Source organism: Labrus bergylta, chromosome 13, assembly GCF_963930695.1.
Source record: "Labrus bergylta chromosome 13, fLabBer1.1, whole genome shotgun sequence".
NCBI lineage: Eukaryota > Metazoa > Chordata > Actinopteri > Labriformes > Labridae > Labrus > Labrus bergylta.
Window position 1 is genome coordinate 25495725 of NC_089207.1, and position 25473 is coordinate 25521197.

The 25473-nt window shown below is 39.0% G+C and overlaps 2 protein-coding genes across 8 annotated transcripts in view; one reads left to right on the forward strand and one right to left on the reverse strand.

Moving 5' to 3' along the window:
- Positions 1-2288: 2288 nt before the first annotated feature.
- sacs2 (sacsin molecular chaperone 2) lies at positions 2289-22424 on the forward strand. Of its 2 annotated transcripts, XM_065961819.1 has the most exons (7): positions 2929-2972; positions 3287-3374; positions 6801-6912; positions 7574-7720; positions 7826-9251; positions 10352-10440; positions 10555-22424. In XM_065961819.1, exons 1-7 carry the CDS (start codon positions 2944-2946, stop codon positions 21588-21590), a joined length of 12927 nt encoding a protein of 4308 aa, XP_065817891.1. In that variant the 5' UTR covers positions 2929-2943; the 3' UTR covers positions 21591-22424. The 2 variants fall into 2 exon arrangements, with proteins under 2 accessions (XP_065817892.1, XP_065817891.1); XM_065961820.1 differs by lacking the exons at positions 10352-10440; positions 10555-22424 and having other exon boundaries at positions 2289-2972; positions 7574-10321.
- A 958-nt stretch (positions 22425-23382) lies between these two features.
- The window catches only part of dip2a (disco-interacting protein 2 homolog A), a 76717-nt gene continuing 74626 nt past the window's right edge, over positions 23383-25473 (reverse strand). For all 6 annotated transcript variants that reach the window (XM_029280644.2, XM_020651150.3, XM_029280645.2 and 3 more), the window contains one exon: positions 23383-25427. In XM_029280644.2, the coding sequence (XP_029136477.1) occupies positions 25175-25427 (253 nt within the window). In that variant the 3' untranslated portion in view covers positions 23383-25174. The remainder of the gene's footprint in view (positions 25428-25473) is intronic.

A 25473-nucleotide genomic window follows, 5' to 3' on the forward strand; every position in this document is an offset into this window, starting at 1 on the left:
CAGATATTCATTAGAATAAAATGACGGTCTTTTCTGTGTTTTTCTGATTACTTCTTTATAGTCATTCTCGGCAACAGGCCATCTGAAGGACATTCTCAGAAATAACGAGGTTCATAACTCAGATAAGTTTCGTTTCATTGAGTCTGGCAGAAGAAACAGTATTTAGGTGAGGAGGATAACCTCGACTCACAAGAGTGTATGCAAAGTATCTGTTTTTAAGTTTCGATTCGGAGGAAGTGGTTCTGATTTGACTTGGATGAGAAACGAAAGTAAAGGACAGGGGAGCAGGGAAGGAAGTGAGTGTGGGTGTTGGCATCAGTAGCCTTTATAAACTGAACGCGGATGAAAACTGAGTTTCTGAACTTCGCAACGCCGGCGATGATGCGACTCTTGGACCAACACGTCTGAGGTACAGTTCACTATTTTGATCTACGTCAGTGTTATCGTATAGCCTAACATGTAGTTGGGCAAAGTCAGGGATATTTTGACACTTTTGTTTTTTTCTGTCTTTTATTAGCTTGCCATGAATTAAAAAAAAAAAAAGTCCAAAACATAGTCAATCTCAAAATGTATTATTATTATTTTTTTTTTAGCATGGCGCTAATCCTCCGTCGTAAAAACATGATGCATGTCTGAAGGTATTCGGCTTCTGAAGATGTTGGGCTACATTTTCCTTCAAGAGAAATTAAGGTTTTTTTTCTATTAGTCCAAGAAGGAATCGGACTTCACCAAAGTGTTGACCTTAATATTTACAGTCTGTGGTGTTAACTGGTTTTGCAACAATTAGGTGTTTAGTCAACACATTGAATTATTGATTAAGGCTACTGTGAGGATGTTTTATATTTCATACATTTTATTTTCTTAAAGGCTCTGTACAGCCACACGTGTTTTAAATAATTCTGGCAGATTAGACCAGGAATGGTTGTAAAAAGTTGGACCTATGGTGAGAATTTCTGATGCGATAAATTCTCAACACCAAATATAATGACAGGTCGTCAAGTCCTCCTTCCTGAATGGTTTCTTCAAAATGAACAGAGTATGGAGCTGTCAGTCAAACACATTTGACCACACCCACATATTCCTGACAAGAGGACTAATCTTATACTGTGATTTTGTGCTACTTGATTTGCATCTTACATACTGTGAACACACCTCTAAACTTACTACTAAGCTGAGTCAGAAATTTTGTGTATAATTATATATTTTTTTTTACGATCAACATTTTTTTATTTTTACAGATATACAAAACATAGGACAGTCATACCATGAAATCCAATATAGGCCTGCACTCCACCTTTGTGAACAAACTTTACGTGTATAATAAGATCAGATCATATCTGTCCTTCTCTGTTTCTGAAACGTACCTACATGCAATTGTGTTTTCATCAATTTCCTACTGTCTTCCAATCTGGTCACTCACCACTAAGGAGATTACTGAACCAATAGCACAACTGTACTATCGAGCTCTTAAGATCCACAGTAACCTCCCAAAGTGGGCTCACCATTGCTCTGCACTCACGCTCCAACGCCTTGACTTTCCAGAATTACATACACAGCCACGCTATTACATACTATTTTCAGATTCAAAGCAGCACTTCTACCGACACATAATATGAGACAAGTGCGCCTCACTAGGTCAGTCTCACAGGCACTCATCCCCGTCCCTGTATACAAAAACAACTATGTTCGGAAGTCCTTCTTTTACACATACATCAAAACTTGGAATGACATTCCCCATCACATTAGAACTTTACCATCTACCTCATATTTCAAAAACACATACAAACAACACCTTCTCCACACTTACACCTGCACCTTACACCACTAATCGTTCAAGTATTGTTCGCAGTATCTGTACTGTTTGTTTCTATTTGTCTGTATCTGCTTAGCTCATGCTAATGTCCTGTAAATGTGTTTGTCTTGATGTGTCAGGACTTCAGTTTTATGTTTTATGTTCTGCAGAACAGGAACCTGCTGGAAACCAGTTTTTAAACTGAGTCATGTTTCAGTTTATTTAGTAAAGCCTCCATTCATGTTAAATGGACAAGCAGGGTGTATAGTATTTTTTTATGCTAGCTGATGGACAAGCTCTTAGCAAACTCCAGCTGCTTATCCATGAACATTTTTGTGCCTGATTAGGGGTCTGTACCTTAATATTTACAGTCTGTAGTCATGCACACAAGGAGGTTTGGGAACCACTAATCTTAAATGCCCTTACACCATTAATAGGGTATAAATGTTCTGATAATAATATTTATTTAGAATGTTATTTGCGTTTATTTCTGTACTTCCTTATCCATCTCTCCTACTTTGGTTTTGAGTATTACTCAACTCTAGAGGTGCAGCCAGCCTCAATTACTGCCAGAATGGGTTACATGCACTAACAGTCATACATTTGTATTACTATTGGAGCAGTTTGTAGGAAAGTTAATATAAACTCCATAGAACAGCATCAAAATCTAATTCATTAACATTAAAAGTTAGGGACAACGTGAAAGCATGAGTTACTTTTTATACTTGTGATTTTTTTTACTGCCAAATAATAGTGTTCAAGTTTGTGTAGGCCTACCAGCTACACTATGTGTGTTAGTCTCAAGCTCTACTAAATGCAACTTCTCAGAGTTTTGGGAGTTATATAACATAGGTCTGTTTCATAACCTGGGCGGCAAGCACATCAAACATCTCATTAACTTTTGCTAGTCTGGCATAACCTGTTCAAGGAACTTCCTCTTCACCTGTTTATCTGATGAATCTAGCCAGCATCGTTTATCTCTACAAAAGTAATAGGCCTACAACTATACTTAAAGTGTTAAGGGTGAAATGAGCCCCTGACTATCATCTCAACATCACTTACATACATAGTGTTGAGTCATTGTTAAACGTTGTAATGCTTTTGTTAAAATACTTTTGACTCTTTTGCAGAATCAGGCCGAGCAAGGAAGGATGAGTTCCAAAGCAAAGAAAAAATCTCGGTGAGATGAATTCCTGAAGGGGGGGGGTCTTGGTTAATGAATTATTAAACTTAACAAGCTTTTTTGCACGACTGAAAAACCTTCACATCTATTTGCATCTATAAAGAAGCTTGAATGCTTTACATTGATTGATAATAATATATAATTGATCATTTATTTGCCCAGTGAAACAAAAGGTATCAAATACCTTTCAAGTATTGCTCCTTTATCCTATTGGCTAAATGGATAGTTGAAATATACTTTGACCTTTATTTATTGCTCTTTGTTGATTTTAACATTAGTTTCTTATTTTTTGACCCTCCCACATTGTTTAGAACATCCTTCGGGGCAACAGCGCCGCCCTTCATTGACTACCTGCAAGATATTCTGCGACGATATCCAGATGGTGGACAAATTTTGAAGGTCAGTACAACGATCTGTGAAATACTGGTTAATTAGACTACTTCATTTACCATTTTATTATTTTGACCGTAAAAATCTGGTGATCCATTTTGTAAATAGTTGTCTCTGCTGTGTTAATAACTTAGGAGCACATAAAGAGCAAAAACATTCAGGATATATTTAGTTTCCTACATTTTGTTATTATGTAACAAAGGCTGGAAAGAGATTTTACCAGGTAAAAAATCTTTTTGGTAAGATCTTTTAAAATTCCTTTTTGGAGCCAAAATGTTTTATAATTTGTTATTTTATTTCTGCCTGAGACCTTGGTAAATTGTGATTTTGTATAATGAGTGTAATTCCAGCACTGAACACTGGGTGGAGTCTTGCTTTGTGAAGGGAATAAAGCCATGACTCCAGGGTTACAATTGTGTATATTTCACTTTATAATACTTTCTGTAAAGCACTTTGAAATGCCTCTGTATGAAATATGCTGCACAAATAACCTTACATGAACATTCAGACAAGAAAGATAGATACTTTATTCATCTGGAGGGAAATTCAAGCATTAAGTAGCAGCTTTCAAGACTCAAACATGACACATGACATGAAACATTGTTATATCTATCTATCTATCTATCTATCTACATATATATATATATATATATATATATATATATAGCAAGCCGTTCAGGAAATTAATATATTGAATGAAATTTAGAATATATTGAATGGAACTTTGAATAAATTATATATATATATTATTATTAGGGCTGGGCAACAATTAAAAGTTTTAATCGCGTTAATCGCGAGTTCCTGATTAATCGCATTGTTATACGCAAAATCCAATAATGAATTCAAAAGTAGTGTATAGCACACTTTTATTGTAAATGTACTTCTCAACTTAAACAACGTAATCAAAGCAAATAAATACAAAACTAAAGCTTAATGCCACTGCAAGGGTATAATGTCATCCTGTTTGTTATATTAAAAAGAGGTATAATGAAAATGTCGGGACGCCATTTTTGTTGTACTTGTCATTTTGAAATTCTTTAATTTATAATCTTTTTAAATTCATCTTCAGAGTTAATGTATTTTTCTGAACTGCAACATTATTCAAGCAGTTGATGTTGACATGTTATTAATTAAATGCGCTGCATAATCTACACCACAAGGTGGAGTCTGTGAGTGACAGTGACATGCAGGAGTTCAGAGAAGAAGAGTGTTGTTGTTGTGATGCTCCGGAGTTAGCAAGAAAGCTGTAGTTATTATTGAGCAGCTGAAGAGACTCAGAGTGAATGAAGGTACTGGGTCTTTGTTAAACGCTTAAATAAAGTGAAGACAAGTGAAACAACCTTTCAGCGTCCGCCTGAGTTTCTGGCTGCAACATATTTTGGAGTACTTATCAAGTACTCCGGTGATAAGAAAATTTAACTTTGCAGTTTCCTCTTTCCTGTGAGCGCCGCAGCAGACATGCGCAGCAGTAAGCAACAGACGAGGCTCGCTCACGATAGAATTTTACAAAATAAAAGCCAGTGAGCAACAGACTTTTACAATAAGAAAATAAATAATAAAAACTGCGTTAATGCGAGATAAAATAATTGTCGGCGATAATTAATTAATGAGTTAACGCGAAAATAACGCGTTAACTTGCCCAGCCCTAATTATTATATATATATGAATGGAAGTCTGTAGTGTTATTTCAGCTGACATCTCAGTAAGAGACTAAACAAATCCCTAAAGATGGATGCACAAAGTGCGCTCTGCAACGTTTTAACATTACTACTCATAAGCAGTAAAAGTGTTCCAATAATTGAACTATGATGTTCAAGGTGATGCATTCTACAGTCCACATTATTCATATCATTTTGAGTACAAACAGCTGTTTCAAAAAAGTTTTGACGTTCAACAAAGTATTGGTATATTTCAGCTGATGTCATTTTGCAAAACCAGCATATTCAGCAGGGACAACAATGTTGTTTTTGATGACAACAATGAAACTGGTGGATTTGGAGAATTGAAATCAGCTTCAATTCCATATATTCAGACTTTGTTCAATATATTCAGAGTTTAATTCCATATATTCAAGTTTTCATTCAATATATTCAGACTTCATTCCATATATTCAAGGTTTCATTCCATATATTCAAAGTTTAATTCAATATATTCAAAGTTTCATTCAATATATTCAAAGTTTCATTCAATATATTAATTTCCTGAACGGCTTGCCATATATATATAGTATATTCCACAGTGGTATAAGTAGCTATAATGAAATATGAAATGTCAATTTTATTGTCATAAAATTTTTCTAAATATATAATAAATAAAAAAGCATACCATGGATCGCAGGAAGTGTGTGTGTGTGTGCGTGTGTGTGTGCGTGTGTGCGTGTGTGCGCGCGCGTGTGCGTGTCTCACTCTGTACTGCTTAAATAGACCTGACTTTAATTGACCATTGCTTTACCAGCCAATCAGAGACACAGTAGGGTGGGTCCTTGTGGAGTGTGAATAATAAATGTAATAAGGCTTTTTTTTATGTAATCCTGTTTTGTTTTTTTTGTTTTGTTTTTTAAACTTATTTTCCTTTCTTACTTGTAGTTGCATTGAATGTGTGACTTTTGCAATATAATTAAGGTTTTTATTTATTGATTGATTTTGGAGACAATGAAAAAGTAAGACATGCGTTTCACAGGGGGTTTAAAAAATATATATTAGATGACATTAGTGATGTGATGTGAACGCTGAGATTCAGCTGATGGAACAGTCTTTTGGGAGTCACTAGCATAACGTTACTATGGTAACTCAGCAGGGATTCATTCAAGCAACTGTAATGGAAGGGAACTCACACTAACATGAGCCAGACTCATCGAAATAAGCGAGTTGGAATTCCCCCCTTTTCACGTCTCAGTGACCTATTGAGATAAATATTACATTTGAATCATGCAAAACAAGCATCATTTCTCTCGGTGTATTTTACCAATCAGGGAAATAAAGTGAAAAGGCATTGTAATACTCATGACGGCCACAGGAAGATGAAGTGTATTGCTGCTTCATGTTTCCTTCCAGATGATTTGTTATTTTTTAGCTAAACTGTAAACACAAGGCACTTACAATACATTGTGGGTAAGCTTTTTATAACTATCATACTGGTGTTAGTCATTTATGATTGATGTCCTTCTTTAGGTATAACCTACATCTCATGACAAGTTGCTTCTTTACAAGTGCCTTTATTAAACTGACAGACATTATGCATAAGAAATTAGAACTATTACATTTCTTTTATCCTGGGATAATAAAAAAAGGATGTCAAATTCAGTTAAACTGAGTGGCCATCTGAGGAGCAAACAATGGCATAGTCAGGGGTGCAAAGGAACATGGGAATCCTTAAGTTTAGTTTTGGTCGACTAAGCTCTGCTAATAGTTATTGTTTGTTTTGTTTTGTCAACAGGAGCTCATTCAAAATGGAGATGACGCTAAAGCCACAGAAGTGGTTTTCATCCACGATGAGAGAAGCTACGGGACTGAGAGCCTTTGGACAGACGAATTGGGAGAATACCAAGGTATGCAAGATGTTTCTTGAAATCAGTTGTGGTTTTTATGTGTTGAAAAATGAGAAAAATGGCTATAAATAAACACACACACACACACACAGCATACATACACACATAATTTACATACACACACACACACACACACACACACACACACACACAGCATACATACATACACACATAATTTACATACACACACACACACACACACACACACACACACACACACACACACACACACACACACACACACACACACACATACCAGTACATACATGCATACATAAGGTTGCCCAATGACATTTTGTAAACCCCTGATAAAAGGACCACTACTCAAATTTCAGACATGGTCTCAACTCTTTTTGTAGTTGTATGTGTTCTTCTTGTAGTCCATTTTGGTTTGATAAACAAAACGTGTATAATGTTTTTTCTCTTTACCGCATAGTTCTCATTTTTTTATCTTGACAATAACGGACTTATGTGGCGACCTTACACAAACATGCCTCAGCCTTATGGTTTTAGTCACATTAGACTATACTTTTGGCCACTGTATTGCACCTCTAACAATACAAGGATTTATCAAAAGAATACCTCAGCCCATTGATTGGTTCACCAAATGTCACGAGCACTTTTCTGTAGTACAATCATTTTTTTTTTCTATTTTGCAAAGGTCCTGCTCTCTACGCCTACAACAATGCAGCATTCAGTGCTGAAGACTGGGAAGGGATTCAGAAGGTAGGACGGAGTGTGAAACGCAATGACCCCAACAAAGTCGGGAGGTTTGGAATCGGTTTCAACTCTGTTTACCACATTACAGGTAAAATTACCCACATACATATACTGTACCTTATAGTTCTAGTTAGACTTTTGGTGTTGAAAAAAACATGTTTAGTAACATGTTTTACCCGTTTTTATTTCACAGATGTGCCAAGTATATTCAGTTCAGAGCACCTTGGCTTTATGGACCCTCAAGAACAAATATTTGGAAGTGGTGGTTTCCGGTTGTCTTTAGAAGATGAAGAAGACCAAGGAGTCCTGATGAATATGTCTGATCAGTTTCAACCATTTCAAGATATAGTTTCACTAGTAAGTGGACAAAAGTGGTCAAAAGTCATCACTGAGGATCAACACTTTGACGGAACCATTTTCAGATTCCCCTTGCGCAACAGAGCATCAAAGATTTCAGACAATCTTTATGACTCCAACAAGGTGGTCGAGCTTTTCGATAGCTTCATTGCAGATGCAGAATTAAGCCTCCTGTTCCTGAAGAATGTGACCTCTGTTTCCTTGATACATATCGACGTACACGGAACTGTTAACACCAGACTTGAAGTGAAATCCTCGGTCCCATCAGATGTCATGTTGGAGTCTGAAGACACGTCAGTGATTAAAAGTTCAACAGCATTCAAACTGATAACCCTCAACTCAGAAGAACACAAAGAATCGAAGTGGCTTGTGACAGCATGCACACTGAAAGAAGGCAATGTAGAAAATCTTGATTCACTAGCAAAGAAGTTGAGCTTTTTTCCTCAAGTTGACTTGGCGTTCTTTTGTGGTGAGAAGAGAGACAACAGTGAGAGTCGACTGAGCTGCTTCCTCCCTCTTCCAAACAATGAATCAAACAAGACAGGACTCCCAGTTTATGTCAACGCATGCTTTGGCCTCACAGACAACAGAAGGCACATCAAATGGCAAGAGGAAGACCAGAAACATGACGAGCATGCTGTATGGAATGAACTGCTGATGAAGGAGGTGCTTCCAAAGGCGTACGTCCAGATCATTGAGGATGCCATCAAACTTGCACAAGAATCTACTCTGCCTGTCTCCTCTGTGTACGATCTGTGGCCAGATGTCGACCAGATAAGGCACAGACAAAAATGGTATGCAGTTTCCCTGGATGTTCTTCATCACTTATTCAGACAGAATGTGGCCGTCCTTTCACTTGCCAAAGATGAAAAAAAGTTTATCACCGTGTCAGAAGCTGTGTTTCCCTGTAACGGTCCAACAAGCTCGGACATACTGGCCGCCATCAAGAGAACCTTGGTTTCCTGTGGAGAAAAGCTTGTCACTTTACCAGGTAGTGTTGCAGGAGCTATAAAAGAGGCGTACCCACACTTCAGCACCCTGAAATATGTGACCCCAGCTCTCCTAAGGGACATTCTCCGCAGAAATGGTGTCCACCTCATCTCTAAAGAGGATAAACTGAGCCTTTTGGAGTTCATTTTGAGTGATGGAAAATACAGAGAGCTCAAGGGTCTTCCGATGCTTCCACTCAGCGATGGCTCTTTCAGGTCTTTCACAGACAGAGACGAGGACACTGCTTTGATTGACAGCGACAGATTTCCAAGGTAGGGTTTCACATTTGGCTGTACTTTTACATCTAATGTTGAAATGTGTTGTTTGTCCAAAATAACATGTTCATTTTGATTAATAACATGGAAAAGTCACACATGTCACAAAAAATGTGTGCAGTTTCTGACATCGTATGTCACTGAGTGGGCAACTGTCAACAAAGCAGCTTTTTAATCATGATAAAAAATGGCTTTAATTTGATATAGATTTCAAAAAGTTCTGATGTTATTTAGAGAGCAATTGTGTGTTTGTTGGAGTGGGGGGGTCGATCCGATTACAGTCAAATAGAATTTTAAATGACAAATAACCTTATAGTAATAGGGTAATGCAGATTAAGTCCACCTGTAATTAAATGCTTCTCACATTATTGATCTATGTGGTAACAAAAGGAGATCCCTTTTTTAATCGCCTGACAGCAATAATTATTTGATTTGGTTACTGCTGTTTACCTTTTGATTATCACTGTAGTATTATTATTATTATACTTGATCTAATCAATGATTACTACTGATAAATAATATATCTATATAATAGCATGCGCATATATTCATAGTAAGCTGTAGGATCATTTTAAGAACTCGGGCGAATAAAGCATCACTTCTTATCATTTTGTTAATCTTTTGCATGTTTAAATGGTGTTTTCTTAAGCAAAATCTTATCCTGCTTTCCTGCTGACAGTCTCTTTTGATTTTATTCATGTAGGGCATTTATATCAGCAAAAACATCTCCTCCAGTGTTTCTGAATTAATGAGTTAACTTTCTCTTTAATTTGTAAAAACAGCAGATTTTTATTAGGTTCATAAAACATAATATCTTAATTCTGAGATAACTATCTTGTTCATTTAGAAAATATAGAAGATTTTTATTTTCACAAGTGAATGCAATACGTTTTTGTAAGTTTCATGGTGGATTCATGTTGGGTACTTTAAAATAATATAATAAGAGTACAGTCTAGCCCTGCTCTGTATGTGGAGTACCTTTAGATAACATTTGTTATGAATTGGTGCTTTACAGAGAAAGATCGATTGAATAAAGACTGATCTTGAAAATGTCAAAATTTTTGTACATGTACTTCTAAACTTCTTTTTTTGTGCAGAGTCCTGCTTCCATGCTGCAAGAACCTCTTCATCTCAGACGATCTCAGTCCAGTTTGCAGTGCCCACTTGAAAGAAATGGCCAAAAAAAGTAGGAATGCAATGTTACAGAATACAGGACTTTTAGATCTGCATAAATGTAATGCATGTTCTCATGCTAAATACCAATATTTGATTACATTTTTTTCACAAATCTCTTTTTCAGATCTTTTCAAGGTCTTCAACATCGATGCGGACAAGGTGGCTCAGTATATGAAGAGCTATTTGCCACACGACTGGAAGCAGACAAGAACAGGGCTTGTTACCTGGGACACAAGCAGCAGCCAACATCCACCTTTAAACTGGCTCCAAGAATTCTGGACATTTCTCAACACTCACTTCAAAGAGTTAAGTAAATTCACTGGAATGCCTTTAATACCGGTTAGTCCACTGCGTTATAATCAATCTGTATCACTAGCAAGACTACAGCAAAATACATCCCTCATTTTTCAGAGCAGCAAACAGATAAACTTGCCAGAACAAATAGCTCAGTTGGTGGACAAAGTCGGTGGCACAGTGGTGAGAGGAAATGAGTGGCTCAAGCATGAAGACCTGGACTCATATGTACTGTGCCCATCTCCAAAGAGTGTCATGAAAGTCTTTGTAAATTTAGATACTCAAGAACTCATCAGAGAACTCAGGACAGCCTCTCATGAAGCACGAGAAGAGCTTAAAGAGTATCTGTCTCATCTGGATTCTCTCTCAGTAAATGAGAAAGATTTACTGTCTCAGTTGCCTCTGTTTCAAACTATGAAAGGATCCTATGTTGCAGCTCAATCAAAACAGGCTGTGCTGCTTATTTCTGGTCTAACAGTACCAACCGAGCTCCCAATGCCTGATTCAGTTGTGAAGTGTGCAACTGAAGCTGATCGCAGACTGTTACAGCTGCTCAAAATTAAGCTCTTAGACACAGCTGGTGCAGGAAATATCCTCCTTGACAGTATTGAGAGGGGGACTTGCAGCAAAGAAGACACTCAGAACATTATGGCTTGGATCTTACAGCATGGTAAAATCCTGTTCTCTCATAATCAGACCTTGAAAAGAAGATGCAAGGACTTGAGTTTCATTGAAGTGAATGGAGGCCTAAGAAAGACGTCAAGCTTTTTTGATCCAACGATGCAAACTTTTAAGGACATTTTCGAGTCCGATTTTTTCCCACCACCTTTCTACAGAAAAACATCCCAGATGCTTGAAAGCCTAACAGATCTTGGATTGCTAAATAAAGAAGCAGATGTGGCACCAGCTCACTTGCTACATGCTGCCAAACTAATTGAAAACCAGAAGGTTGCCTCCCAAATGGAGGCTCTCAAAAGAGCCCAGGTCCTCTTAAAGATGTTGGACACCAATGATCTTCTGTCAAAGTTTTCTCATGAGCAACTGGAGTGCCTCAAAAAGCTAAAATGGGTACCAGGTACAAAACCTGGTAATGACAAAAAGAACAGTCATGAAAAATCCCCCAAAAGTTGTTTCTTTTGTCCAGATGAAATGAGACATTCTATGTATGATGACATTGTGGGGCATGTCATGCCTCTGGTGGGAGAGTTCAGTGAAAGAGTTAGCAGACAATTAGGACTCAAATGCCCACCCCCACCTCAAAAAGTAATAGAGAATTTGACAGTCTTGAAATCAAAAGCAAAGAAAATGACTGATCCTGACACAGATGTGGATTTCAAAAAGCAGTTGCATAGCATTTACAAACACATGCAAGACCACATCTCTGAATTTACAAAAATAATGACAAAGGACACATGCTGGCTTTGGAGCCAATATCAGTTTGTATCACCGCAGGATCTGGTTCTTGAATACCCACGTCATTTAGATCTGAGCTCTCACATTGGGAAGGTGCCCAATGAATTCCTGCCCTACAAAGGGTTGCTCCAAAAGTTTGGACTTCGGACTAGGCTTTCAGATGAAGAAATTGTTGGCATTCTTTCTTCTATCCAGCATTCTATTGAAGGGAGGCAAGACGCATGTGCAAGTTCCTCTGAGATAAAAGTGTCAATAGAAATCCTAAACTGGCTGTGGAGAGAGAAGAAGATAGTTGTAGATGATATCGCAGTGCCAGTCCTGACAGAAGGTGAACAATACACCCTTAAACCCCTATCAACAGCTGTCTTCTGTGATGTCAGTAAAAGTGGGTTGAAAGAGCTTAATCACAGCCAGGAAGAAATTAACGTCATTCATGAGGAAATCCCAAAAGCTACTGCAGAATGGCTGAATATCCGCTTCCTCAGTTCCTACATCCTTGCTCCAGAGTTAGTGGGAATAGAACAGTGTGGACAATCTGAACCGATAACAACAAGGATTAAAAACATTCTCAAAGAGTATGACGAAGAAAGTGACATCTTCAAGGAGCTCATTCAAAATGCAGAGGATGCCGGGGCAAAAGCCTGCAAGTTCTTGGTGGATTTCAGAGTCCACAAAGATGCCCCTGAAAGTCTCATTGACCCTGACATGAGCCTTTGTCAGGGACCTTGTCTATGGGCATTTAATAATGAGCAGTTCTCAGCAGAAGACTGGAAAAACATTGTCAGGGTTGGCGCTGCCTCAAAAGAAAACAAGGCAGAGAAAATAGGAAAGTTTGGACTTGGATTCAACACTGTGTATCATTTGACAGATATTCCCTCCATCCTCAGTGGCAACCACCTTCTCATACTGGATCCAAATGTAACTCACCTCAAGAAACACATCAAACAGAAATCAAATCCTGGAATAAAGCTGGATCTCTCCCAGCAACGAATATTTCATTGGTTTCCTGGCCAGTTTGGGCCATATGAAGGCATTTTTGACTGTAACTTCACCAGACAGAGGCTTCCTGAACCCTATCCGGGCACTCTAATCAAACTACCTTTCCGAACTGAAGAAGAAGCCCTCAAGTCAGAAGTAAGCTCAAATGTGTACCACAAAGACCGTATTGTCACTTTTCAACAGGACTTTATCAGGAATTCACAAACTCATCTTCTTTTTCTGAAGAAAATTAATACATTGTCTCTTCAAAGTATTGCTAATAATGTATCTACTCCGCTAAGAGATGATGAAAAAAAATCCCTCCTTTCTCTCTCCAAAACCACTTTCAGTACAATGAAGATTCCTGATGAGAACAGTGAGTCAAAGCAGCTTCAAGCTGAAAAATCATTAAAGAAACTTGATGGAAAATGCAAAGAGATAATTGACTGCTGCAAAGTCAACATTGTCCAAATGACAAGTGAGCAATCTGGTGTGACCGAAGTCCAGTCCTGGCTCCTGTATAACTGTTTTGGAACAGATCAGTCTTTGCAAATGGCACTGCAGGAAAACAAACAATCAAAGTTCTCTTTACCCATCGGGGGAATCGCAGTGCCTGTGCAAAATGATCCAGAAACTGGTAAATTTGCCCCTCGACAAACAGATCTTGTTGGACAGGCATTTTGTTTCCTTCCTCTGTCCATTCAGACAGGTCTTCCAGTCAATGTAAATGGAACATTTGCTGTGACAAGCAACCGAAGAGGTCTGTGGGAGAGTGGAGTAAAACATGAATGGAACAAAGCCCTTCTTCAAGATCCTACAGTGACAGCATATGTTACTTCACTCCTGGCACTAAAGAAAATGTCTGAAGACCAACAACTGGAAAATTACCAGTATCACACCTTTTGGCCTGATAGAGAGAAAGTGAGTGAAACATTTAAGCCTTTGGTGGATGCATTTTACAACGCCATTGCCCAGCCCTCCACAGGTCCAAAGCTCTTTAGCGATGGAGAACATTGGTGCTCAATGAACAGTGCTATATTTCTACACGAGAGCATTGAAAAGGATAAAGACATCAGTCAACTTGCAGTGCAGGTGTGCAAGACAATTGCAAAAGAACCCAACCATGTTGTCCCTCTTCCACTGTGGTTAAGAAATGGCTTCAAACAGGCTGGCCTGGAAAAGATTCTACAGGACAGAACATGGTCCTGGGAGAAGTTTTACGAAGAAGCAGTGTTCAAGAACCTTGGTACCATGGATCAAGAGAGTAGAGATACTCTTGTGCTGCATGCCATTGACCTAAACATCAAAGAAATTGACAATTTACTGGTCCGCTATCCATGCATTCCTACAAAAAGCAGCCAGCTCCAGTATATCACTAAACTTGTGAATCCATCAGGGAAAGTGGCTTCTCTCTTTGAACCAGAAGAGGGACGCTTGCTTGGTGGTACCAATAAAGACTTTCGTGCTCCAAAAAGGATTCAACGCTTGATGGAACTTGGAATGGCAAATGATAATCTCCCTTTAGAAGACATCACAGAGAAAGCAGCTGCAATCACTAAAATCTGGAGCACTGATGAAGAAAAAGCATATGGGCATTTGAAGTGTCTTCTTGACCTTATGAAGAGTCACTTGTATGATGAAGACTCTCCTCACTGGGAAACACTGAGAATTACTGAATTTCTCCCAGCATTTTCCCCTATTGGTACAAAAAAGGAAAAAAATGTCACACTTAGAAGACCTACTGATATTTTTAGTGACAACTGCTCCCTACTTGTTAACATGAAAAAACCAGTGCTGGATCATTTGAATCTGAAAATACACAGCAATGATCCAGTCCTGAGAATGTTGGGAGTTCATAACAGTCCAAGTCTTGAGGAAGTGTTTCAGCAGCTGCAAGAAGCATGTAAGCGAAATAAATCTACTGACGGATCCATGCTTCAGCAAATAGCATATGAATGCTACAAGTTTCTTGATCAGTGGCTCTGTAATTCTGGGGATTCCAGCTCCATTTCACAAAGGGCAAATTCATTTCAGTTCATTCTTGTTGGCAGTACATTTGTAAATGTGAACCGTGTCGCAGAAAATGGGCAATTTGAAGCAAAACCCTACCTCTACATACTTCCACCCACCTTCAGCTTGTTTAAGAGGCTCTGGGAAAGTGTAGGTGTTGAAAAACATTTTACACTCAGTCAGTTTCAAACTGTGCTTCAAAAATTGCACACTCAACATGGCAACAAGCCCCTGCCAAAGAATGATCTATCACTTTGCCTCACAATTTTAAACAAAGGGATCTATGAGGCCGAAGAGAAACCAACGGGAGACTTTCTGATACCCAATGAACATGGTGTATTACAACCTGCAAGTAAGATGTTTTACAATGACAGCCCATGGTTGCCAGACGTGGCTTCAGGTGTCACATTGTGTCATAAAAATATTTCACGTGCAATGGCTGGCCATTTTGGAATTAGAACAACAAGGCATCATACCCTGAAAAACTGCACAGTTGAGAACACTTCACCATTTGCATTTCACTTTGAACAGCAAGAACAACTAACTGTTCGTATTAAGAACATCATTTCAGCCTATCCAGCAAAGAAGGATATCCTTAAGGAGCTTATCCAAAATGCTGACGATGCAGAGGCAACAGAAATTAATTTTGTGTGGGATAAACGACAGCATGGCAAAGAAAAAACATTTGGAAAGAAATGGAACTATCTGCAGGGCCCAGCACTTTGTGTGTTCAACAACAAAGTGTTTTCTGATGCTGACCTGAAAGGCATTCAACAGCTGGGGGAAGGAGGAAAGCACAACTCTGCAGGAAAGACAGGAAAATACGGAGTTGGATTCAACTCTGTGTACCATCTCACCGACTGCCCCTCAATCCTCACTGGAGATAACCTACTCTGCATTTCTGATCCTAATCAAAAATACATTGAGAGTTATTCAGACGAAGCACTAGCTGGCACTGGCTATAAACTAGTTGGCAATTTCAAGAACATGTACATGGATGTCTACAATTCATTTTTGCCAGAAAAGTTTTCTCTGAAGGATGGTACCATGTTCAGATTACCCCTAAGGATGGGTACAATGGCAAACAGTTCCAAAATATCAAATCAAGGAGTCACTGACCAAGATATGAGAGAACTATGCTCTGCCCTCGCTGAAGATCCTGAAGGACTCATTCTGTTTCTGAAAAACATCCGCAAAATACAAGTCCATGAAATCAATGAACATTCAGGGAAACTGGAAACCACTTTTGCAGTTGAAAAAAGTGTTCCACAGAGTAGCAGAGAGAAGAAAGATGCTTTTGTACAACTCAGACAAAATGCACTGCAATCAGACAAACCAACAATGCCAGACAAAGCCATCTATGGAACTGTGATTTCAACCTCAGATAAAAGAGAAAGTAAGTGGATCATTGCCGAGCAGTTTGGCTCATTCAAAAACAGCGGAGAAAAAGCAGTAACTTCAACAGAGATACTTCCCCAGGCAGCAGTAGCAGCTCGTGTGAGCTCTAAGTTTGATAACACTTCATACATTGCACCATCCAGCTATATGGATTTTATTGGAGAAGCATTTTGTTCACTTCCTTTGCCAGGGGAAACTGGACTGCCAGTGCATGTCAATGCAAACTTTGAGGTAGATTCAGCCAGGAGAAGCCTTTGGAAAGAAGATGGGCAAAGTCAAAAGTCTAACTGGAATGAATGTTTGAAACATAATGTCATTGCACCACTGTATGCAGATCTTCTTCATTACATCAGCTATAATATTCCGGATAAGAAAGTCTCTAAAGCAAGTATTGAGTCACGCTTCAGTAGCTCGTACTTGTGCTTTTGGCCATCTGTGTCCCAGGATGTTGGTCAAGAGTGGCATGAAATGATACATGAAGTATACAAATCAATCAAAGAAAGAGGCCTCAAGGTGATTCCGGTTTTGAGGAGTTCAACACGTACTATTGCTGACAGAGAAATACGAGAGTACTCGTTTGAGTGGCGTGACATCAGAGAAACTGAACCAACCAAGCAACTGTACATGACACACTCGACATACGATGAGATTCATCCCATTTTGGAAGGACTTGAAATGGAATTGGTTCCATTTTCCATGGAAATGATAAAAGTGTGGAATGGTTTTAGATCGGCTGGCATTGAAGTGAAAGATGTGAATCCATCAACTGTGCAGACTTTCCTGAGGGAAAAACCTATCAATGACCCTACCCAGACTGACCAGAACTTACCCCTGCATATAACTGAAACTCTGATCAGAAATGAAAAAAGATGTTCAAAGCTCCTGAGTTTCTGCCTAAAGGTGTCCCCCTCAAAAACCAAGGTTGATTCTGGTTTACTAGATGGGCTTCCGCTGCTTCTCACAAGAGATAAAGTTTTAAGACTGTTTAACTCGGAGTCTCCCAAACTGATATCAAGATATGAGAGACTCTTTACTGGCAATGAGGATAAATTTGCAGATTATGAGACCAACGGAGAACATATTCATGTTCTAAAAACCTTGAACTTTGTTAAAAGTTTGACACTTCCAGAGGCAGCAAAATACCTGAAACCTCTTACTGAACAACGTCTGAATGAATGTGATGTTGACCCAGACAGTGGCCTTCATGTCCCAAACAAAACAACGTGGAATTGGTTGAATCCCCTTTGGAAGTTCTTAACAAGCCAAATCACAACTGTCACATCTAGTGATGATGAAAAGTCAAAGTCAAGTGTGAAGATGAGTGATGTGAAGCAGCACTTCAATGACTGCTGCATTCTACCTGTTGTGTGTCCAAGGTTGAAAAACAAGTACCTCCTGCAAACAATGAAAGACATGCCAAGTGTGATTCGGTTTGCCCTAGATACAGACATATCGGGCATCCTCTTCAAGCTGGGTTTCATGAAGCTTAACAACCTATTCATCTCTGATGCACTTCAAACACAGGAGCGTTCCCTTCTACACGCTGAACTTATGGATGTCAATGATAAAAGCTCTGTGTTGGACCAGGTCTACAAAGTAAGTCACTCAGAGTTTTCCAAGCTTTCCGATGACAACTTTAAAGAGCTTCAGCATTTCCTGCAGTCTGGACTATCTAAGTCCAAAGACAAACAACTGTATCAGAGAATGCTGAAATCTTTGCCAGTATTTGAAACCATACATGGTACCCGAGTGAGGATCGATGGACCAAAAGAGGTATTTGTCCTCAACAGCAAATGTTCAAAGTCTTTTCCAGATTTGTTTTCCCTGCAGAACAGCAACAGCATTTTTCTGCAAAACAATCCAGAAAACTCAATGCTGTCACAATCTCTGGACATTAAAATCCTTGATGACTTGGAGTATTTCATGAAGTTCATTCTGCCTGATGTACACACACTCACAGAGGGGCAGCTGATTCACTGCCTCAAACTGTTGCTGTCACCCGAGCTCAATTTCAGTTATTTTAAGCATAGGGACAAAGTCATCTCCTCATTTAAGACAGTGAAATTGATTTGCAATTCTCAAGGCATATTGGAGACAGCATCATATTACTTTGATGATGGTGTTGAGCTATACCAGAAAATGTTGCCCCAAGAGAGATTTGTGCCTGAGAAAATTTGGACTGAGTTGTGTTGCGGAGATACACCATCACGAGACAGACCAAAGAAGTTACTCCAAGAACTTGGAATGAAGTATGTTGTGTCAAAAGATGACATTATAACTTTTGCTCACCAGATTGAGTCAGAGGCAAAAGGAAATGGTCCACTCAAAGAGTTAAAGCAGAAATCATCATTACTTATCAGAGCAGCCTTCTCCATAGTGAGTAATGACAAAAACAAAGAGGAAAATTTGCTGGAGATCATAGCTGACATCAAGTTCATTTTTCCCGTGGAAATTCAAAAGGAACTATGCAGCTATCACCAACAATTTGCTGCAGAGAGAACTACTGTGGCAATCAGAGGATCAATGATGGCAGGAGATCCCAAGCATCAAGAACTGATTTGGTCTTCAATGCCAATCATACATCTACCGTTTAGGGACAAAAACCTCCTGAAAAAGATGAAAAATGCTGGCGCTCATGAACAACCACCATCACAATGTGTAACCAAAAACATGAGCAACATCTGCCAGTCACCCTGTAAAACTGACAGCTTGCTCAAAACTCGTGCTAATGTGTTTCGAAGTTCATATGCTTATCTACAAGGGGTGGAATTTGAAGGCAAAGCACTGGCTGGTCTGCCTGTTGTGTTGGTTGAAAGAGACACAGAGCTTGTGAGGGCTGATAATACCGCTTTTTCATTCAACGATTACTTAGAGTTCAGGCCATATTTGCACAAAATTTCTCCACAGGATGTGAAGTACGAAGAATTCTTCAAGAGAATTGGTGTAAATGACAAACCTACTGCATTGCAGTATTGTAATGTACTGGCAGCTGTTCATGCAGATTCCCATGACAAACCACAACTAAACCCAAACCAACAGAAAACTGTGAAACGTGCAGTTCAGCTGCTTTTTCAGTTAATAGAATCTCAAGAAAAAAATCCATCCTTCATTGATGATGTGAAGACTCTGTATCTTCCTGCTGTTGATGGCAAATTGTATCCATCGTGCACACTCTACTACAATGACACAGTGTTCGAGACTAAAAGGTTAGAGGCAGCACTAAAGGACAAGTTCCTATTGCTTGAGAAACTCAGTGAATGCCATTTGGGAAAAGATGTCTATAAGCATCATCGGTTGCTCCAATTGCTGCCTCAGAAGTTTCAGCCAAAAATGCTGTCTCAGTACACAGAAGAGAAAATAGTAGAATCAAACATGCAGCTTTGTGAGTTTGTGACTGAGTGTGAATTTAGTGGATGGTTTGAAAAACATCTTTCCTCTGTCGGGTTTACACATGGAATGATTTGTCTCATCAGAGATCAGTCAAAGGGAGATATAACAGATGAAGAAGCAGCTGACATGTGCCGGAAGACTTTTGGCAGAATTCAGATTGTCTGCTGCAAAAGCCTGAAAACAGAGCTTTGGGTGGATAAACAGCCCCTACACAAAACTGCCAGGGAATCAGATGTGTTTGTCAAACAAGAGCAACAAGGTTGTATCTTTTACTTACGCCATGACAACATAAATCCCAAGGTGTTAATGGACATCAGCATGACATTGTCACAGGGGATTAATTCGATTTTAGGCAATAAGATTGCATCAAAACATCTCCCGGTCCTTGGACTACTTCTCATGTGTAGCACTCTGCAAGAGGTTCAGAAAACTCTTGCCAAGAAAGGGATTCGTGACTGTGCCGGAACTAAAACTCTCCCCCTTGACCCACCACTTCCTGGAAAAGTTATTCCAGAGGAATGGCATGATTCCTTGGACCAGAACGTCCTCAATAACTTTGAAGAGGGGGAATATGTTGGCTACAGCACTGACACTGAGTATATTTATGCTATCATTGTTGAAGAACTGCGTGGTCACTCTGGACAGTATTCACGACGATACAGAATAGATATTGGAGAAGATGAGGCAATTGAAGTCAGCTGTCTTGACCTGTTTCAGTTTAAACGGAAAAAAAAGCCAGAACCCAAAGGCACGACAAATTCTTGCATGGAGCTGGAGCCACTAGCAGGAGCTGTGCCTCATTCTTTTCATCCATCGACCTCAAGTTCCTCAAGTTCCTCAAGTTCCTCAAGTTCCTCATCTTCCAGATCCTTACCAAACTCCATTGATGAAGCTAAAAGTGAAATTGACAGATGCTTAGGAGAGATCTGGACTCTGCCTAAGGAGGAGAGGCATAAAGCCATCAAACGTCTGTACCTGAGATGGCATCCTGACAAAAACCCAGACTGCCAATTACTCGCCACTGAAGCGTTCAAATATTTGCAGAATAAAATTGATGAGCTCAGCAAAGGCAAAGGAAGTGGGAAAGGTGCAGGCTCAGGCTCGGGCTCATCTTGTCCAAGGGGAAACGCTAATTTCAGCCACTCAGATTTCAGCGACTTCTTTCGTCAGTGGAATCAGGAAGCCAGGCGTCACAGAGATAATCGAGAGAGTTATTCTAGACGGCACCATTCCTACAACTTCTGGAGCCATAATGAAAATGTCCCGAGGCCAGACAGAGATGAGGCCAAGCGTTGGTGCAGACAGGCTCGCTGTGATCTCAATGCAGCTCACAAAGACACTGGTGGTGGGAGCAAAGAGTGGTGCTTGTTTAAAGTCCATCAAGCAGTGGAAAAGTCTCTTATAGCTGCAGGGTATAAAAAGGATGGTCAGCATCTTACAAGCAGCTCCATTTCAGCCATGGCTGCAAAAGTTTCCCTCTACAACCTTCAACTGAGAGTTTTGCCTAAAATTGTTGATGCTCTGAGGATGCTAGGAGTCGACGCCAAAAAGACTCAGTATCCAAACTGCCACCAATTTCCCCATATTCCAAATGAGCAGTTCGAATCAAAGGATGAAACCCTAGCAATCAGCAAGGCATCTGAACTTCTAGATATAGTGGAGGCATATGTGAATTAAGGATTCAAGACAAACTGGCATTTCCTGTTAGTCAGTTTAATATCAAAGTTTGATCTTAGAATACAAGACAAAAAAGAAAAGGATCAGACAGACTAAAGTGAAAATGTTTTTTCTTTCTATTTCTATTTTCTAAAAGGCTATCCAATGTATCACAAGAAATATGTTTAAATGTAGATGTCAAGGTACCACTCACTGATGACCAATATTATCACTTAATGTCTATATGATTTGCTAAATGTCACTTTTCTTTAAGGTATCATTCATAACAAGCTGCTTGCTGAGGGTAAGCGCGTGCCTCTATGGCTTTCTTGAAATGTTAACTGTACATTGATAACACTTGTGATCGATGTTATTTCTCTGTTTTACTGTTTGGAATAGCGAGGATTTTATTTTTTATTATTCATTTAAAACTCATTTAAAATTCATCAAAGAAGCAATTGAAGACATTTCTGACTTTGTTTTTGCAATATTGTAAACATAGATATTCACTGATGACCAATACGATGAACGTTTTGTTATGAGGCATTCGATTAGTTTCTCTTCTCATTTCTGTGTGACTGTTAAGACTATTCCAATATTTTCTTTTTTATAAATGTTAAGATAACTTCTCTTTGTGGATCAACATAATTACTATGACTTTGTTTTCTAAAAATTACAATTTGAATTTATTTTGCATTGTTGTGAACATTTATAGCCTAGATGGCTCACTGTACAACTTGATGGTTTATTATCCAGAACTACTCAGTTAGACACTGTACTACTTTTTTATGCTGTTATTAAAATATTGTTTTTTTCTCACCTTGAAACTGTTAAATAAAAATGATTAAAAACTAATTGAATTGACAGCCATTTTTGTTTGATATTTTCAAATACCCTTGTGTTTGTGGCCAGGGTTAGGACAGTTGCTCTGTGGCCTTAAGAGTAGAGGAAACAAGAAAAGAAGATTCCTATGATGAGGAGGGTGTTGGTTATGGTTGTGTACTTTGTGATATAGTTTACTTTTAAAAGACAAATATGCAATTCCCAACCACCTTTGGTGTTATTTCTAATTCAAAGCTCTTTTAGTCTGTCATATTGGTCATACTGTTGTTTTGCTCATTATGTTGCAAAAACCGTAGACACTGTTAGGTCTAGAGTAATGTTCAGTATTTTTAGCCTTATGGTATCTGTGAAAGTTGCCTCAGCATTGCACTAGAAGAAGCCATAAAAACGGAGTATGAGGTTGGGAAGATATTTGTTTTATTCACACTTCTTATAGGACCCATTGTAAAACTAGGCAGAAGATTTGAATGGGTCATTTTGTGTAATGAGAACTCATCACACTACTGGTGTGGGCATTAACAGGCACTGATTTAGGACAGTCAGTTTTTCAGATGAAAAAGGAAAAACACAAATTGAGTTTTTAAGAAACAAAATATGGAAAAACAGCCATTTGTCTTTTCTCTTTCTCCGTGTAAATAAATGAAGAGACCAAGTGCTTACTGTTTTTTTTTTGCTAATCTTGATTTATTTAACCTTTTTTGGTTTGAGAAAGAAGAAGTGCATTGAAGTTAAAGTTAAAGAATCTACATAAAAGCAATAATATAGAGTGTACTGGATCTATATCAGGGCAATGTTAGATGATAGTCTATGCTATTAATGACATTTTTATCCCGGCCCAGCTTCTGCTTGAACAGCTGAAGAGAATTAAAAAAAAAAAAAAAAAAACACACACACCTGGGTTTAAGCTGAAATCATCTTTTGATCAACTCTAAATAGACATGACACTTTGATGCCAGTGAAGACAAACATCTCAAGTTAAAAGCACTTTTTTATTCATTAAGAAATCATGTTATGAAAATAATGACAACTAACCGTATATCAGACAAATGTATCTTTCTGTGTGTTAACATAAAAGTTTGCTCTGGAGGATGGGACATCTCCACCTTCTCCAGAGCCAAACTCTCCTTGTGTTTGGAGTGTGCTTCGTCTCATCTCTGCATGTGGTCAGTTCCCGTCGTACTTTCTATAAAAATGTTTACAAGACTTTCCACGTCTCTTCCCAATGTTCACACGAGTAGAATTCAAATCATTTCTTGCTTGTGAGGGAGACGTTCAGATATATACCAGATTCAGTCTTTGCAATCCTTAAAACTCCTCCATCTGTTAATAATTTACACAAAAACCTGTACATACTTACAGCAGGCCGCAGCCTGTTTCTGAAGGGGTGTGCACATACAAAAAGAAGCAACTCACAGTGAAGTGAATCTTTTACAAAGTCAATGAGATAAAGGGGAAGGTTAAAGTGTTATGAGCATATTACAATCTTGCCTTATACAACACATGCAGCTAAACAATTTTCAGCTCTCATTCAACCTCATGGCACTCAAAATGAAGATGATGTTCTGCGTTTAGATCATACCAGCTACAAGTTCTTCAAGTCTTTTGCTATGGAACACTAATGAACAAGGGACAGACATAAATAAAAAATAAGTGTGTGTTTGTAATGGCTGGATGTTAGGATCAAGTATGTTCATCTTCAATCAAGACTTTGGGTGCAATAAGAGCAGGATTCACCACCAATTGCCTCACTCTGCATATTCCTGCCCTATCCAACAGCTGATAAAACTTCACAAAATTAAGTAACACAGGCGCAGAGATAGGAACAGGTATCTGAAAAAACACTTAAGGCTTAATTCATAGAATTTGGTTCGTTGCTTATAGTAAGCAACTCCCCATGTCATGACTTTGAATGATCGGCACTTACTGTCGCTCCTAGCAACATCTTTCACGTCACACATATTGCATTTCGTTCAGGTAAAACAAAAACTAACCTACACATTTAGAAAAGAAACAAATTTAAGTCAAACCACATTATTTTCTTTGCATCCTCGTTACTGACACTACAAACTAAAGCACTACAGCTGAAAAATGAGAAACAGATAACCCTAACTGCCCCTCCTCCATCAGCCCTGCTGTGTGCTTCATTGTTAACGTCGTGACATGATCTGAACTGCCTGAACATTAAAAATCAGGGTTACTATAGGAGGCAGCTTTAATCTGTAGAGAAGATGCCACAGTTGTGATGGAATTGTACGCGGAAGAGATTCTGTAAAAAGTGTTCCACTAATGGCACAGGAGGCTCTGTGAACATGAAACAAGGTAGAGCATGTTTGAACCAGGTTTAGTGTACTGGCATCAGTCCAGTTCTATGGCACATGTGTATGGAAAACTCAAACAATATGCTGGATTCTGACAAAGTAAAGTCTGTTAATGGCACAGTGTAGTATTAAAACTTAACCTCCTGCTGTACTGCTATGAGGCTCTGTCATACATACAGAACTCAAAAGAGCCAAAACGCCCTTTAAACGTTTTTTTTGTAGAGTCGACAAATCACTGGCAGAATCTGACATGAGGTTTTGTTGATCTCTTGGTATTTCTCTCCATTCTGTGGTGAAGTTTTGCATCTTTCAAGATATAAGAGGGCAGCATTTCTTTCTTTCACTAATGCCATGCTTGCGACTACAAGCCTCCGTCTTGCTGCCTCTTGGTTGCGCGATAAGCCACATGTAGGGGGGGAAAAAAAGACTCCTGCAGCAGGACCCTCACATGTTGTAAGCCACATATATGGGGTCCAGCTGGTCGGCCAGGAATCCATCTCTGAGGTGCATACGTTGCTTCTCCCCTCGGGAGTTGATGGGGATGACGCCGGGGTCCACCACCACCACTACACCTACGATGAGGTAGTGCTCCTCCAGCACAACGTTGGTCACTAGGGCAACCAGGTCCAGGGCCTCCTGCTCTGATCCCTCCAGTTCCACGACCACCACAAGGAGGTTTGTCCAAGTGAACACCGCACTGAAAGGAGGAGGAAGAGGTGAAGGATGTATGAAGGGAAGGAGAC

Bases quoted from the DNA above. Each gene is read 5' to 3' on its own strand.
- sacs2 (XM_065961819.1), top strand. From the start codon at position 2,944: ATGAGTTCCAAAGCAAAGAAAAAATCTCG. The intron at 6,913-7,573 runs GTATGCAAGATG...TATTTTGCAAAG, and splicing joins CGAATTGGGAGAATACCAAG to GTCCTGCTCTCTACGCCTAC. The intron at 10,441-10,554 runs GTAGGAATGCAA...TCTCTTTTTCAG, and splicing joins GAAAGAAATGGCCAAAAAAA to ATCTTTTCAAGGTCTTCAAC.